We start from the raw sequence: 13,298 nt of genomic DNA, 5'->3' as shown, positions 1-13,298 counted from the left end.
AATCTCTTCAGTGTCGTGGTCCTGTGGGAGCAAATTTAAAAGATAAAACAGATTTAAAAGACAAATAGGATAAAACCACCAGACTGCTGTTGTAAGATAACTGATTGATTCCTACGGTTATGTAGTGAAGATAGATTGTTCCTATGAGAGAACTTTGGCTTGATGAAATCTTCATCTCCTTCCCACCATCCAGTATTCCTCTGGTGCCACAACACATAGTAACAGCCATAAAAACTTCCCTAATTTAGGGATTATCACTCCTGTCTCATCATCTGACTCTTCCCTATGTAATCATAAATCCATGCGGGAATGTATCAGTCCCCTAACAGCCTGTGTATACCCCAAGGAACCATGACTCTAACTTCCATCAGACTCTAACTTAAAAGGACAACTGTCAGAATTGTGGAGCAAAGACAGACTTGAATGCAGTATAACACACCTTAAAGAGAAACAAGGGTGATCCAAAGGTGTAGTAAAAAAACAGGCAAAAGTCAACATCCAATAAACACATGATGGGCAAACAAATCCAGAGTGGTAACAGGCAATAGAGTGATGCCAAATAATAAGAATAAGGACAGCAACCAGCCAGAGAATCTATGCATGATAACGACGGTTCAGAAAAATATGGCAAGCAAAATGATCCTTCTCAAAGACACTTAGTACAAACAGAATTTAAATAGGGTGACACATTAGGGAAAATAAGACAGAGGTGAAATCAATAATCTGGGGAGTAGGCACTAACAGAGGGTTTATGGGTAATGTAGTCAGCTAAGGACCTAGACTGCTCAGGCTGCATAAAAATAACCAACTATTTTTATCCAACATATCATGTTTCTCATATTTTGTTATGTTTCACATATTATATTTCACATATATATGTTTTTGTTTTTTGTTTGTTTTTTTTCCCACAGCTTCTCAAAGTAATAACGTAACATTTTTACTGGTGCCTACGATGATGTCAAATGGTTTAATCTTTATATAATACTCCATTAATCTATGGCTATCTTAATATAATCTTCCAATTGTGATTTTTGCTTCTACTATTTGATAATTGTTCGTTGTTTTATTATTCTCTTCATTAATTTTTCATTTTAAATTGACATTATTCATCATAAGAGGTAAGACTGCTGCTTACCTCTTGTTTATTGTAAACAAGTTGTTAACCATTAAGTAATGTATGATTGTTTGTTTTATTATTTCATTGTAATAGATTTGTGGTGAGCCTTATTTGAATGCCTTAAAGGATTTCTTTTTTTTCTACCGTGATAACAAAGGCTGTTGAACATACCTGAACCAAAGCATCCCCTTTGTTTGCATGTACGTGATTAACGTTCGAGACCCGTTTGGTGGACAGTTGAGATGTAACGGGGAGGGAAGCAGAAAAGGAAGGTGATGTGGCTCTGAGTCTGTAAGTTACCAGCAAAAACATCGGCGCAAAGAAACCAGAACGTTCCTTAGAAACTAAGCTAAAAGCCTCTTGCTAAGTGATTAAAACAGACTCAAGTCTCATGTTAAATATTGTTTGTTGTTTTTGTTTAAGTTCTTATCTTTAGTTTGTGTTCATCAGAAATCGCTCATCACAACTTGTTTTTTATTAAGCAAGCCTGTCTTTCCTTGTGCAGATTTTAACGTTTGGCTGATGATTAAGCATTCTAGAATCATCAACAAAACTAAGAACAGCTGACAGAACCACTGGGACAAAGATTCCCACTTCTCACTGAGCCAGCTCAGGAAATCCAGTTCAGCAGATCAAGGAAAGACAGATGGTTGCATTGTTATCGGCTCAGATCGTTCACGCAGCAATGCTGGTGATTCAAGAGTTCTCGTCTAATAGGTCGACGAAAAATAATCACATTGTTGAACTTGTGCCTTTTATGAGACTGAATTGATCTAATCATTAATAAAATAATAATTGTAATTAATACATTTTCCCTGCTAATCAGCCCCATTTACACATCTCAATTTTGATCGACAAAAAAAGTATTGATGTGTACATAGAACTACACTTAATAGGTAAAATTATAGCAGGTAGAGCCATACATGTGTTTTCACATTACCTGACTGGTGCTCTCCCTTTTCATAGCACCTTGTTGAAGCATCACTGTAGTGGGACAAGGCAATTTATGTGTTCCCACATCCCTTCTATCCAGTCTGTTTAATAACTACACTTGATAAACGGGAGATAAAATTTAAGAGTAAATTTTTCTGTTTTTAGGTCTTGTTCAAGGTTTAGCTGCACAACGTTAATAAAGACTCATTACTACAGTGTTCACAGTTTCTCCTTTTACATATTAAAACTGCTTGATAAGAAATGACAAGCACACACACTCCCAGAGCTGCTCCCATGAATATCACTACAGGATCCAGAGGACTGGCTTTGGTATAAAAATGAACAAAACTGTAAGCAGAAGCACATGTGTAAGATCACAAATGTTCATGCAGGAAGCTCTACTTTGTGCTGACGACCTCACCATCACAATCATCAAGTGTCACCAATAACCACAATCATTATTTGCTGCAAAAGTGGAATTCTGAAAATACTGTGCACACTTGTTTGCATGATAAGCTTATATGTAAAAAATGTAGAAAAAAAAAAAACCTTGCTATTTTAATCAGTCTGGACAGCATGATCTAAATAAATATCAAGCAACATAAGTAAGGCTGTAAGATAGGAATTTTGAAAACACTGCACCAAATGTGTGTGTATTACAAGATCATAAGAACATAAATCGTATTATTAAAAAAATAACCCTGAGATAACTTTCTGTTTTAACCTTTCTGGGCACTTATTTCAAATAGATCTTAACAGTGTACTCTCCCCAAATATTAAGGAATTATAAGCAAGACGGATATCACATTATTCTGAAAATAATAATATTAGCTCTGAATGTACATGCGCATGGACGTGTTTTCTACTTACAAACAAAGGCACAGGTTTTTTGTAGATTTTAGATAAGGATTTAGGAATTATGCATTTTTTAATATAGTGATAGAAAGGAATAACTAGGCTTGCATGTTCACATGTGTTTATAATGTCTGGATTCTGTCTATAGTATGTGGGTTCCTCTGTTCCTTCTATACAGAATTCTGTAAATACTAATAATAGCACAGAATGTTCTGTCTGTACACATATAGTGCATGGCCGTGTTGTAAACTAAATTTAATTTACAAATAAAGGCATTGTTTTATGAATTTTTCATTGATATGCTAAAATGTGTAAACACTTACTCAGAACCACTGTTGACCTATTTCCAAGAAGTATCTTGCCACAGGTGGTCACAGAGCAATAGTAGTAAGTGCCAGTATCAGAGAAGCTGAGGACACCCTTGGAGAGGTTGTACACACAGCTGTGTGGAGAAGAGCTGATCTCACACTGATGGCTGCTGTTGTGATGAGTGTAAATTATTTCAGGATGGGAGTCTCCTGCAGCAGCTCTGAACCAGAGCACTCGGAGTTCTGCTGTTCTCCTCTCAGAGAGGACAGTGCACTGGAGAGACACTGACTCTCCTTGGGGAACCCTCCCCAACACTGGACTTTGGACCACTGATATGTTTAAATAAGCACAACCTAGTTGAAAGGATGTAAATAATTTTAGACATATTTGGTCCATTAAGGTACATCAGAGCATGCCATCAACTCTGCATATATTTACTGAAGATTAATATTTTATATATAACAAAATGTAGATACAAATAATAAGCAAAACAGTCTTATTGCAGAACTAATATCATCAAAATTAAAATGTCTTTTGTAAAATCATTATTTTTCTAAGAATAATAAAAAATTATCCAGTTAAAATTTCTACCTGCATGGCTTTAAACACATTGAATTAGGGGTTTGTGTTGTTTTATTACCTTTCACAGTTAAGAATGTTCCAATAGAAAATGTAACTTTTTTCCAGGTAGACATTCCATAGAACTACATTCCTTCATCACTGATTTTCATATGAGGAATTGTAAGTGAAATGCCATTTGAGATTCTCTCCAGTTTGATTCCGGAACTGTGGAACTCAGGTGTGACTTTAGCCTCATTTGTTAATATATTTACCACCTCCTGAGGCATCTCTCCCATTCTTTGTTTGTACCAAACCATTAAACTGTTGTGGTCATTGTCTGAAAATGTGCAGCTAAGCGTAACAGCTTCTCCTGCCGTCACTGAGACAAATGATGGTTGGTAAGACCCCACAGATTGAGCCAAAGCTTCAAAATAAATGTAAGTTAGATGAGCACAATGGGAAAAATTAAAAGTTCAAATAGCTAAATATCTAATAGCAATTATTCTAAAGAACAGCTTCTATAAAGCTTTTAAGTAAACATGCTTTCAGAACTTACATATTTTGTAGACAGGTATAATAAAAATCCAGAGTGGAGTCATTCTTAGATTGACACTTGGTCAGACTGCTTGGAAGTGGTTAGATGTTAAAAGCACTAAATAGGCTTTGCTTGTTGGACTCACGTCATTGGTCTCCACATGTCATGAGACCTCTTTCCTCCTGCATGTTTGTAACACAGCTTGGCCACCTGAAGTCAGTGGTGAAATGTGAAAAAAGCTACTCTGGTAGAAGTCTTGTCTTGATGTCACGGAACGCTTGCCTCCCCCGAGTCACGTGGTTGGGCCTGCCATGTACAGTGGGAGGGCTGTTCTATTCGTCACCACACCTGCACACACCTACACCTCGTCTGTCTAAATGTATATAAACCCATGGCAAAGAGTGTAAAGTGTTGGTTATTGTTGATGTAGCGTGTGGATGTAACGTGTTGATGTTTCATGGTAATGATCCATGCTAATGTTACAAGTTTTCGATATTGTTAACTGTGTTCGTGTTTGTTTACTGTCAACTGTTTCATGTTCGTATTAACATTTGTAATGCTTGTGATTGCCGTTATCGTTCCATGTGCATCTGTAAATAAATGTATGTCCCACTCGCTGGAGTCTGTTTGTCTTGCCCCTTGACTTGGGCCACCACACGTTACACTTGAACATAGGAGGTTTATTTGATGGTATGAGATTTTTTCGTGTCAGTGCCCAGTGGGAGAGGGGTCAGTTACAATTTTACAAGTATGTTTGAAGACTCTGCTGTCCTGATTAATCCACTTTGCAGTCGTAAGGTTCGATTTGTTTCAGCTGCTTTAGTAAGAGGCATGCTTTGCTCTGCTCTCCTCGGGTCACTGGATGTAGTGGAGTCCTGGAACTCCATGGGTAGAAACCACAGAACCATTCATTTTAAGGAGGCATGGGTAGGGGACCATCTATCTAAAGCCTACATCCACCTTACTTACCAACGTAAGGACTTTAGGGTGTTGAGCAGAAGGTTGTTGGAGCTGCATCATCACACAACACACCAACACACTACCTGACCTCCTTTAGGTAGGCAGACGCATCACATCTGGTTCTCAGGCGAAACACTGCTGAGGGTGCTGTTGTTGGTATAGGGACTGAAAAGAGAAGGGGCCAGAAAACACAAAGTGCAGGTACATCAGTACTGAGGATCAGCAGACCTGATGTGTGTTTTCTGAGCCACACCAGCTGTCTTCATGTCTGTCAGGAAGCCTGGCATGGACAGATGAGTTTCAGAGTTTAAAAGTAGAAATGGAACTATTGCATGTATACCTGGACTGTCAGCATGCTTTAACATGTAGTTCAGGCCCAGGGTAACGGCATTATAATCAGACTCTTGTCTTAAAAAAATCCTGAGGGTTTAGGAGGAAGGTTGTAGTCAGTGATGTCCTGGAGGCCTCTATGTAGTTTTCTTGTGTACTTAACAGTACATTGGTTTTCAATCTATAAGTATTTTCTTTTAGTCTCTTTAATCCCCTTTACTAGCCTTTGTGTTGCTTCTTTGTACACTAGTCTGTCCCCTTTTTTTCTTGTCTGCATTCAAGAAAGTCATGGTTTGTCATTACTGTACCCATGTTCTAGTCAGAATACAGCTTTTCTTCCATTTCCTCTGTCAGCTTGGTGTATTTGTACAGCCTGTTTATTCACATATGTGAAGACATGGTGTGGATTATAAGCTGTCCACTATCAGTAGGCCCTGGTTAAATTTTACTGCTGGGTTGCCAAAACCAGTGCACTACTGTAACATCTCCATGCCCACACATGTATTTCTTTTTCTTATTTATCTTTTCTCATATCTTCATCTATCCTTAATCATAGGTGGATTAAAGTATCACTCATGATGACATCACATGAGATGACATGACCCAAATCATCTGGCCAATGCGCACACAGACTCCTGACATGACCCAGATCACCTGGCCAATGGGCACCAAGAGTTATCAACAAAAAGGAAGAGTTCCACCTTTAACGGCAGTCTGGAGGGCTCCGTTAGGGGCCGTGAGTGTCGTTCCTTAGACCCTTCACCTCTGCTCACTTGTCCACTTGTCAGTATTATTGGCACATTTTGTTTAGCTTTGTTTATTCATGTCAGCTTTGTTACATCTGTCATTTGGTTAACCTTGTTACCTTTACTAGCACTGCAGTGTTGTGACTTTGCTAGTATTGTTACTGTCCAAGCATACACTCTGCTTTCTAGTTTTGACTGTCTCTCACCTTGAACTGTACTTCTGTGCTCTGTTGCCCGGCGAGGTGTCAGCTCCCCCTGTATCTCCTAGGAGGGAGGTCTGGGTAGAATGTGCACATACCTACATTTTCAGTTGTTGTTCTTTCTGTTGTTCCAGTCGAGTTAGGATAGCTGCTTAATATTTCAGTATAGGCTAGTCTACACCGCATTCCACAGTATTAAGCAAATTGGATTTATGTGTCATAAAGATTTAAGTTTTTGTTTTTCACTTAAACTCATGGATGGTATTGTGGTTCAGGGCTCTTGGATCTCAGACACCTGTGATAATTAGTTTGCCAGGTTAGCCCAATTAAAGGAAAACTACTTAAGAAGGACGTTCCACATTATTAAGCAGACCACAGGTTTCAAGCAATATGGGAAAGAAAAAGGATCTCTCTGCTGCTGAAAAGTGTCAAATAGTGCAGTGCCTTAGATATGGTATGAAAACATTAAATATTTCATGAAACTTAAGTAAATCATTGTACTGTGAAGAGATTTGTGGCTGATTCAGAGCACAGATGGGTTCATTCAGATAAAGGTATAATGAGGAAGGTTTCTGCCAGACAAATTCATCAGATTAGGAGAGCAGCTGCTAAAATGCTATTACAAACAGCAAACAGGTATTTGAAGCTGCTGGTGCCTCTGGAGTCCTGCGAACCTCAAGGTGTAGGATCCTCCAGAGGCTTGCAGTTGTGCATAAACCTACTTTTCCACCACCCCTAACCAGTGCTCACAAGTAGAAATGGTTACTGAAGTAGGCCCAAACATACATGAAAAATAATTTTCAAACAGTACATGAAACATACATGAAGAATACATTTCAAACAGTCTTCTTTACTGATGAGTGCCATGCAACCCTGGATGGTGCACATGGATGGAGTAGTGGATGGATGGTGGATAGCCACCGTGTCCCAACAAGGCTGCGACGTCAGTAGGGAGGTGGCAGAGTCATGTTTTGGGCTGGAATCATGGGGAGAGAGCTGATAGGACCCTATAAGGTCTGTGAAGGTGTGAAAATGACCTCGGCAAAGTAGATAGAGTTTATGACTGACCACTTTCTTCCATGGTACAAAAAGAAGAACCTTCCGTAGCAAACTCATCTTCATGCATGACAATATCATGCTGCAAAGAATACCTCTGTGTCATTGGCTGCTATGGGCATAAAAAGAAAGAAACTCCTGGTATGGCCACCATCCTCCCATGACCTCAGCCCTATTGAGAACCTTTGGAGTATTCTCAAGCAAATGATCTATGAGGGTGGGAGGCAGTTCACATCAAAACAGCAGCTCTGGGAGGCTATTCTGACATCCTGCAAAGAAATTCAAGCAGAAACTCTCCAAAAACCCATAAGTTCAATGGATGCAAGAATTGTGAAGGTGATATGAAAGAAGGGATCTTATTTTAACATATAACTTGGCCTGTTGTTTTTTTATTAAAACAGCTTTTGATTTCAGTAAATGTGACCTCTGAATGCTGCAAGTTCAACAAATGACCATTTTCAGTTTATTACAACATATAAAATGTTTTGAAACTCTGTTCTGCATAATAATTTGGAACAGTGCATTTTGAGTTTCTTTATTTTTGAAAAGATACTATTATCATTGGGAGGTTTGTTCAATAAAATTTGATTTAAACTCTAACGGTTAATGACTTAAATTATACTGACTGTCATTTGCATTGACCATTTATGAAAATCAGATAAAAATAGCATTTGCATAATAATTTGGAACACAGTGTATATTTTGTTTTTTTTTCTTTGGTTCATAACCTTACTCCTAGGTCCACAACAACCACCACACACCCACCAAATAGAATAACCAACAGACAATTCAAAAGAATGATCTATGAAATAAATTTATTATTTTTATTGTGATATGAGCAGTCCCTCCATGTTTGAAAACAAGATAAGATTTATTAAGTGCAGCCTTAGGGTGAGATTATCATAAATATCTACAAAATGTACAAGCAGAAAAGGAATTAACAGAGCACAATTTGATTTTTCGATCCTACATTTACATTTCTTAGGATCAGTCATTTGCCCCTTATATCTGTACATACATTTTTCAGTAGAGTGTGCAGAAGGATCAGAAGCACAGATAAGAGCACATCATTATCTTAAGCTCACTGAATGCTCAGGCATGTGTAAGCAGTCACGTTACCACTTTACCATCATCTCACTACCATCAAATAGAGCTTCGTATTTAAGAATCCAGCACCGACTCTCAGTCTGTTTGTGCTGAACACTGTGATTGCAAAAGCCTGTGTTGATAAAGGAAAGGAATGCATATGCATGCCGTTGATGTCTGCATATTAAATAACCAAATTATCAAATTATAGACATGGATGGAGACATTACATGGGACTTAAACATTTCTAGTCAACATTTTCCCAAATAGAAATTAAAACATTTTACACACTGTGAAGCAGAATTGGTGCTGTGTAAAGGCAGTATTTGCTAAATTTGTGATTTATGCTCATCAGCAGGGTAAAGAGATTTAATCAAATAAGCTTTGGTCAGTAACAGTAGGACATCTGATGTCAGAGTACATGCAGTCTTGAGGCCGTTCTTTCTCCCTGTGATTTCTTCCGGTTTTCCTCTCATTAAAATGCAGGGCAGCATAATTCAGCTCCACACTATCATGGTCCTATTGCAATGAACACAAACAGACTTAGGTTGTGTCTTCATTGGGACGTTTCACCAATCTGTGCCATTGCTGTTACGTGTCGCAGGGTCTGGAGGGCATATCTACAAGTCATTTTAAAGGTCTGTTCACATACAAGCAGGATTATCCATCTATTTGTAGTCAAAAGATCTGGGTGAAAGAGCTGGATGAAATAGCTAGGTGTTGTCCTTCATTAATATGTTTAATCAGCTCAGTAAGCAGAATGGTGCATCACAAAAACGGCACATATGTCTGTTGTTTTATTACTTGCATGCTAAAGAGCATGAGGGTTGTGAGGTTTCCGCTTCACCTAACATGCTTATATATTTTTCCTTCATTACAAAGGGGACTACAATTAAATTCAGCTATACTATAAAAAATTTAGTTCTACAATTAAACTTTCTCCTACCATACACATATAACTGTAATTATTAATGAATGGTTCCTTTACTCACTGTAATTGTTACTGTCAGTTTGAGCATGCATTGTGTTTGTCTGGGATTAGAATTTGCACAGAGTGGAGTTGAGCTCCTCAGGGTTCCTGTCACTATTTGTAGTATTTCTCAAAAATATCTCACTTTTGACCTACCACTTTTGTCTCCGTGCAGCTTCTGAAACTTGAGCAAAACAAATTGCTCATAGCATTACATTACAGAAATGCTTTTAAAGTCATAAGAGCAGACCAGAGCATTTCCACACATTTCCACAAAAAATATACAAAATATGAAATTATACAATGTATAAGATATACCTGATTGATTTTTCTCACTGTAGCAGTGCTTTGTTTCTCTGGAGGGAAAAACAAAAAACAAACATCTATCTGGTTTCACTATGTGTAGTGAATATATCTTTTACCTTATTAAATAAAACATTGTACATTCTTTTTTATTGACATTTTAAGCATATGGTTCTTGAAATACATATAATAATTATAAAATGTCACTTTTTTTTTTTTCAAACGGAAAAGGCCCATTCAGTTATTTTAATGAACACTTACCACTGCTGGGTCGACAGTTTCTCCATTTACAAATTAAAATGGCTTGAGCAAAGATCACAATTACACAAGCTCCCAAAGCTGCTCCCAGCCAGATCACTGCAGGACCCACAGGCTTGGCTGTAGAAAAGGAAAGATCACAAAACAGCATGAAGTGTTACTATTCTTGTGGTAGTGTCATTAACCTTCGAGGCTAAAAGCTGCAATAGCTCAAACACATTAACCACAAATAAACCGTATACACACAAATAGTCCACATGTGAGCTTTAATCTGTTTGTAAATATCAAACAATGTGATCAAACAATGTCTTTGTTGTCACCATCACGGGCCGCTCACCCCCCCCAGTCATGTGACACAGCCTGCCATGTGTAGGGGGGGTTCACTCCTGTTTGCAGCCACACGCCCTGCTGTACCTGGGCAGCGTTACAGTCACTGAACAGCTCAGTGCTGCTAATTAACAGAATGATGGATTTAACGAGTTCAGTTTGCACAACACTACATTATTGTTAGCTTTATATTTAATACTGTGACTGTATTTCATCACATGACCAATGAATATAGAATTTTAAGAATTTCATACAATACCAAAAAGTATTTAGATGCTTACTCAAATCTACTGTCGTCCCATTTCCAAGAAGGATCTTGCCACAGGTGGCCACAGCGCAGTAGTAAGTGCCAGTATCAGAGAGGCTGAGGACACTCTTGGAGAAGTTGTACACACAGCTGTTTGGAGAAGAGCTGATCTCACACTGATGGCTGCTGTTGTGATGAGTGTAAATTATTTCAGGATGGGAGTCTCCTGCAGCAGCTCTGAACCAGAGCACTCGGAGTTCTGCTGTTCTCCTCTCAGAGAGGACGGTGCACTGCAGAGACACTGACTCTCCTGGGGAAACCACACCCAGCACTGGACTTTGGACCACCGATATGTTTAATCCTGGATTGCCTTTTTGAAATAATTAAAAGTTGTAAGCATTTGATACCCATAAAGAATTTGAGGAAAGAAATCACAGACACATTCCATCTTTATAGTGCATAGGGTATTATTACTGAAACAATACTTTGAAATAGCACAAGCAGAAACTAATAGCTATATTTGTAGATACTGCTGTGTTAGTACTAACAGCATCAGTATTATTTTGAACAGTTGAAAGAAAAGCAATTACCTGTCACAACCAAGAAGGTCCCACTGGAAAACTTCATTATATCCGCTAGAATAATTCCACAGAAGTACATGCCTTCATCTTCTTTAGAAACATTTGGAAAATGGAGTGAAATGCTGCTCTCAGTTGTTTCCACTTTGATTCCTGATTTGTTGAACTCAGGAAAAATGATGGAATTTGTGTGTGAGAACTTTAATCCAACCTCTTGAAATGTCCATCCAGATTTTTGCGTATACCAGAGCATTCGCTCTCCACTCATGTGCTTTTCAAAAGTGCAGTTAAGTGTAATGGCTTCACCAGGCACAGCAGAGACTAGAGCTGGTTTCTGATGAAGTCCCACAGTCTGGCAATGATCTGTAAATTTTGTTTAAGTAAAATCAAACTCATTACAGTAGAAAGTAAAACTGAAATAATTGGTAGTTAAATTAGAAAAAGTAACATCTTCAACTATTCTGTTACAAAAGTAAAACTTACAGGTTTTGCAAAAGGTTACAATGAGAATCCAGAATTGGGTAGTCCTCATAAAAGACATGCTCTTTCTCTGGAGTAGTGTTGGAAAAGAAGTTATGAGATCCTTTCAGTCCATTTGACTTTACCTAATTTGGCCACAGACATTTTCTGGCCCCTTTTAAAAACTGGTTCAGTGGTATTGGTGCTAAAACAACCAATGAAATCTTATAGGCGGTGTTACTTCAGAAAAAAAAGCTACTGGAGTGGAAGTTAAATTTATGTTTACAATGTCACAAAAAATGTGAATATTTTGAATATGTTTATGCTTTTAGTATGTTGCACTGTATTTGGCATCTTTCAGATTTTTCATCTTTCAGTCATCTAGACTGTTTAAAAATATGAAAGTACTGGATCCACTGGAAATATGATACAAGACATAAACAGTGACAATTGAAAGTGCTTCTTAGAAGACATGGAATATTGAAGCATACTGCTCTAATATTGCTCACACTCAGAGGAGAGAAGGATGCAGTTAGAATAATCAATAGAAAAACTCAAAAGCAAACACAAAAAACGCAAAGAGAAAACCAATACCAAGAATGGAGAAAGCAAAACACTACAGAACTCATTGGGCATAACATGGCAAAGTGAGAAAACAAACGGAACACCAACACTAACAAGAGGCAGGACAGCATCTTCCATGTTGGGAACAGGAGGCTGCGAAGCTTCTTGGGAAAACAAAGGCAATAAAACCTCTGTATGCTCCCTCAGATCCTCAGACCCTCCCACATGTGGTATTGGTGAGGCCTGGTGGATCATGAGAGAGCTAAAGCCAAGGGCAAACAGCCTCTACCTCAAAAATCTATGAAAGCTCCCCTACAGAGTGCTGTGGCCATGCGCAGTGGGGCAGAAGCAGTCAGGACCATGGGACCATGGCAAAGGTACACGGGACAATGGGAGGACCAGGATTTGGTGGACATGTCCTCCGGTTACGTTGGTGATACCCTTGGTGGTGCAGGGAGACTCTCAGGTCGGGTGAAGCCTTGCTCACCAACCCCTTTGCCTGGTGAATGGGGGATACATTGACTGGATACTGTACTGCCTTGTTTAAGTCCATAACGGCCACAACACCAGTCCTTATGTTCAGGCTATCAACATTCATTCAACCCAAAGGTGTCTTGACCCAAGATTTGGTCCAGCTTAATAAGCCAACATGCTGTCTGGGTTTTACTACAGTGTTCAGTGTCTGAGCAGGTCATCAACATCAAGCAGGCAGACACATTCTCAGCAAGCCTAGCAGGTAGTCACTTCCTCAGCAAGCCCAGCAGACAGACACTTCCTCAGCAAGCACACGAAGGTCCTCACGCTGCATTATTTGTCGGTTAGTTATTCTGTGACATTCAAAATATTGAGAGGATAGCAGGATGCAGTTGCTAGAGGAGGTATTATTTATTAAAGGAATGAACTC

The 13,298-nt window shown here is 38.7% G+C and overlaps 1 protein-coding gene and 1 long non-coding RNA gene across 2 annotated transcripts; both read right to left on the bottom strand.

Annotated features, from left to right (window-relative positions):
- Positions 1-3,234: 3,234 nt before the first annotated feature.
- Positions 3,235-4,451, bottom strand: LOC145651764 (uncharacterized). Its single transcript, XR_014117728.1, has 3 exons — positions 4,332-4,451; positions 3,855-4,199; positions 3,235-3,567 (listed from the first exon to the last, which is right to left on the bottom strand). It is a non-coding gene; the product is annotated as an uncharacterized LOC145651764 (long non-coding RNA).
- A 3,996-nt stretch (positions 4,452-8,447) lies between these two features.
- LOC113568656 (uncharacterized) lies at positions 8,448-11,940 on the bottom strand. The gene is made up of 6 exons (XM_035532409.1): positions 11,855-11,940; positions 11,384-11,734; positions 10,828-11,163; positions 10,223-10,339; positions 9,977-10,014; positions 8,448-9,207 (listed from the first exon to the last, which is right to left on the bottom strand). The coding sequence occupies exons 1-6, from the start codon at positions 11,910-11,912 to the stop codon at positions 9,058-9,060; spliced, it is 1,050 nt and encodes a 349-aa protein (XP_035388302.1). The 5' UTR covers positions 11,913-11,940; the 3' UTR covers positions 8,448-9,057.
- Positions 11,941-13,298: the final 1,358 nt, after the last annotated feature.

This window comes from Electrophorus electricus, chromosome 16, assembly GCF_041902795.1.
Source record: "Electrophorus electricus isolate QZ-2024a chromosome 16, ASM4190279v1, whole genome shotgun sequence".
NCBI lineage: Eukaryota > Metazoa > Chordata > Actinopteri > Gymnotiformes > Gymnotidae > Electrophorus > Electrophorus electricus.
The sequence above is the reverse complement of the archived record's forward strand: the minus strand, read 5'-3'. Positions and strand labels throughout refer to the sequence as shown.

Bases quoted from the DNA above. Each gene is read 5' to 3' on its own strand.
- LOC113568656 (XM_035532409.1), bottom strand. From the start codon at position 11,912: ATGTCTTTTATGAGGACTACCCAATTCTGGATTCTCATTGTAACCTTT. The intron at 11,164-11,383 runs GTAATTGCTTTT...TATTTCAAAAAG, and splicing joins GACCTTCTTGGTTGTGACAG to GCAATCCAGGATTAAACATA. The intron at 9,208-9,976 runs GTATATCTTATA...TCATTGCAATAG, and splicing joins CAGTGAGAAAAATCAATCAG to GACCATGATAGTGTGGAGCT.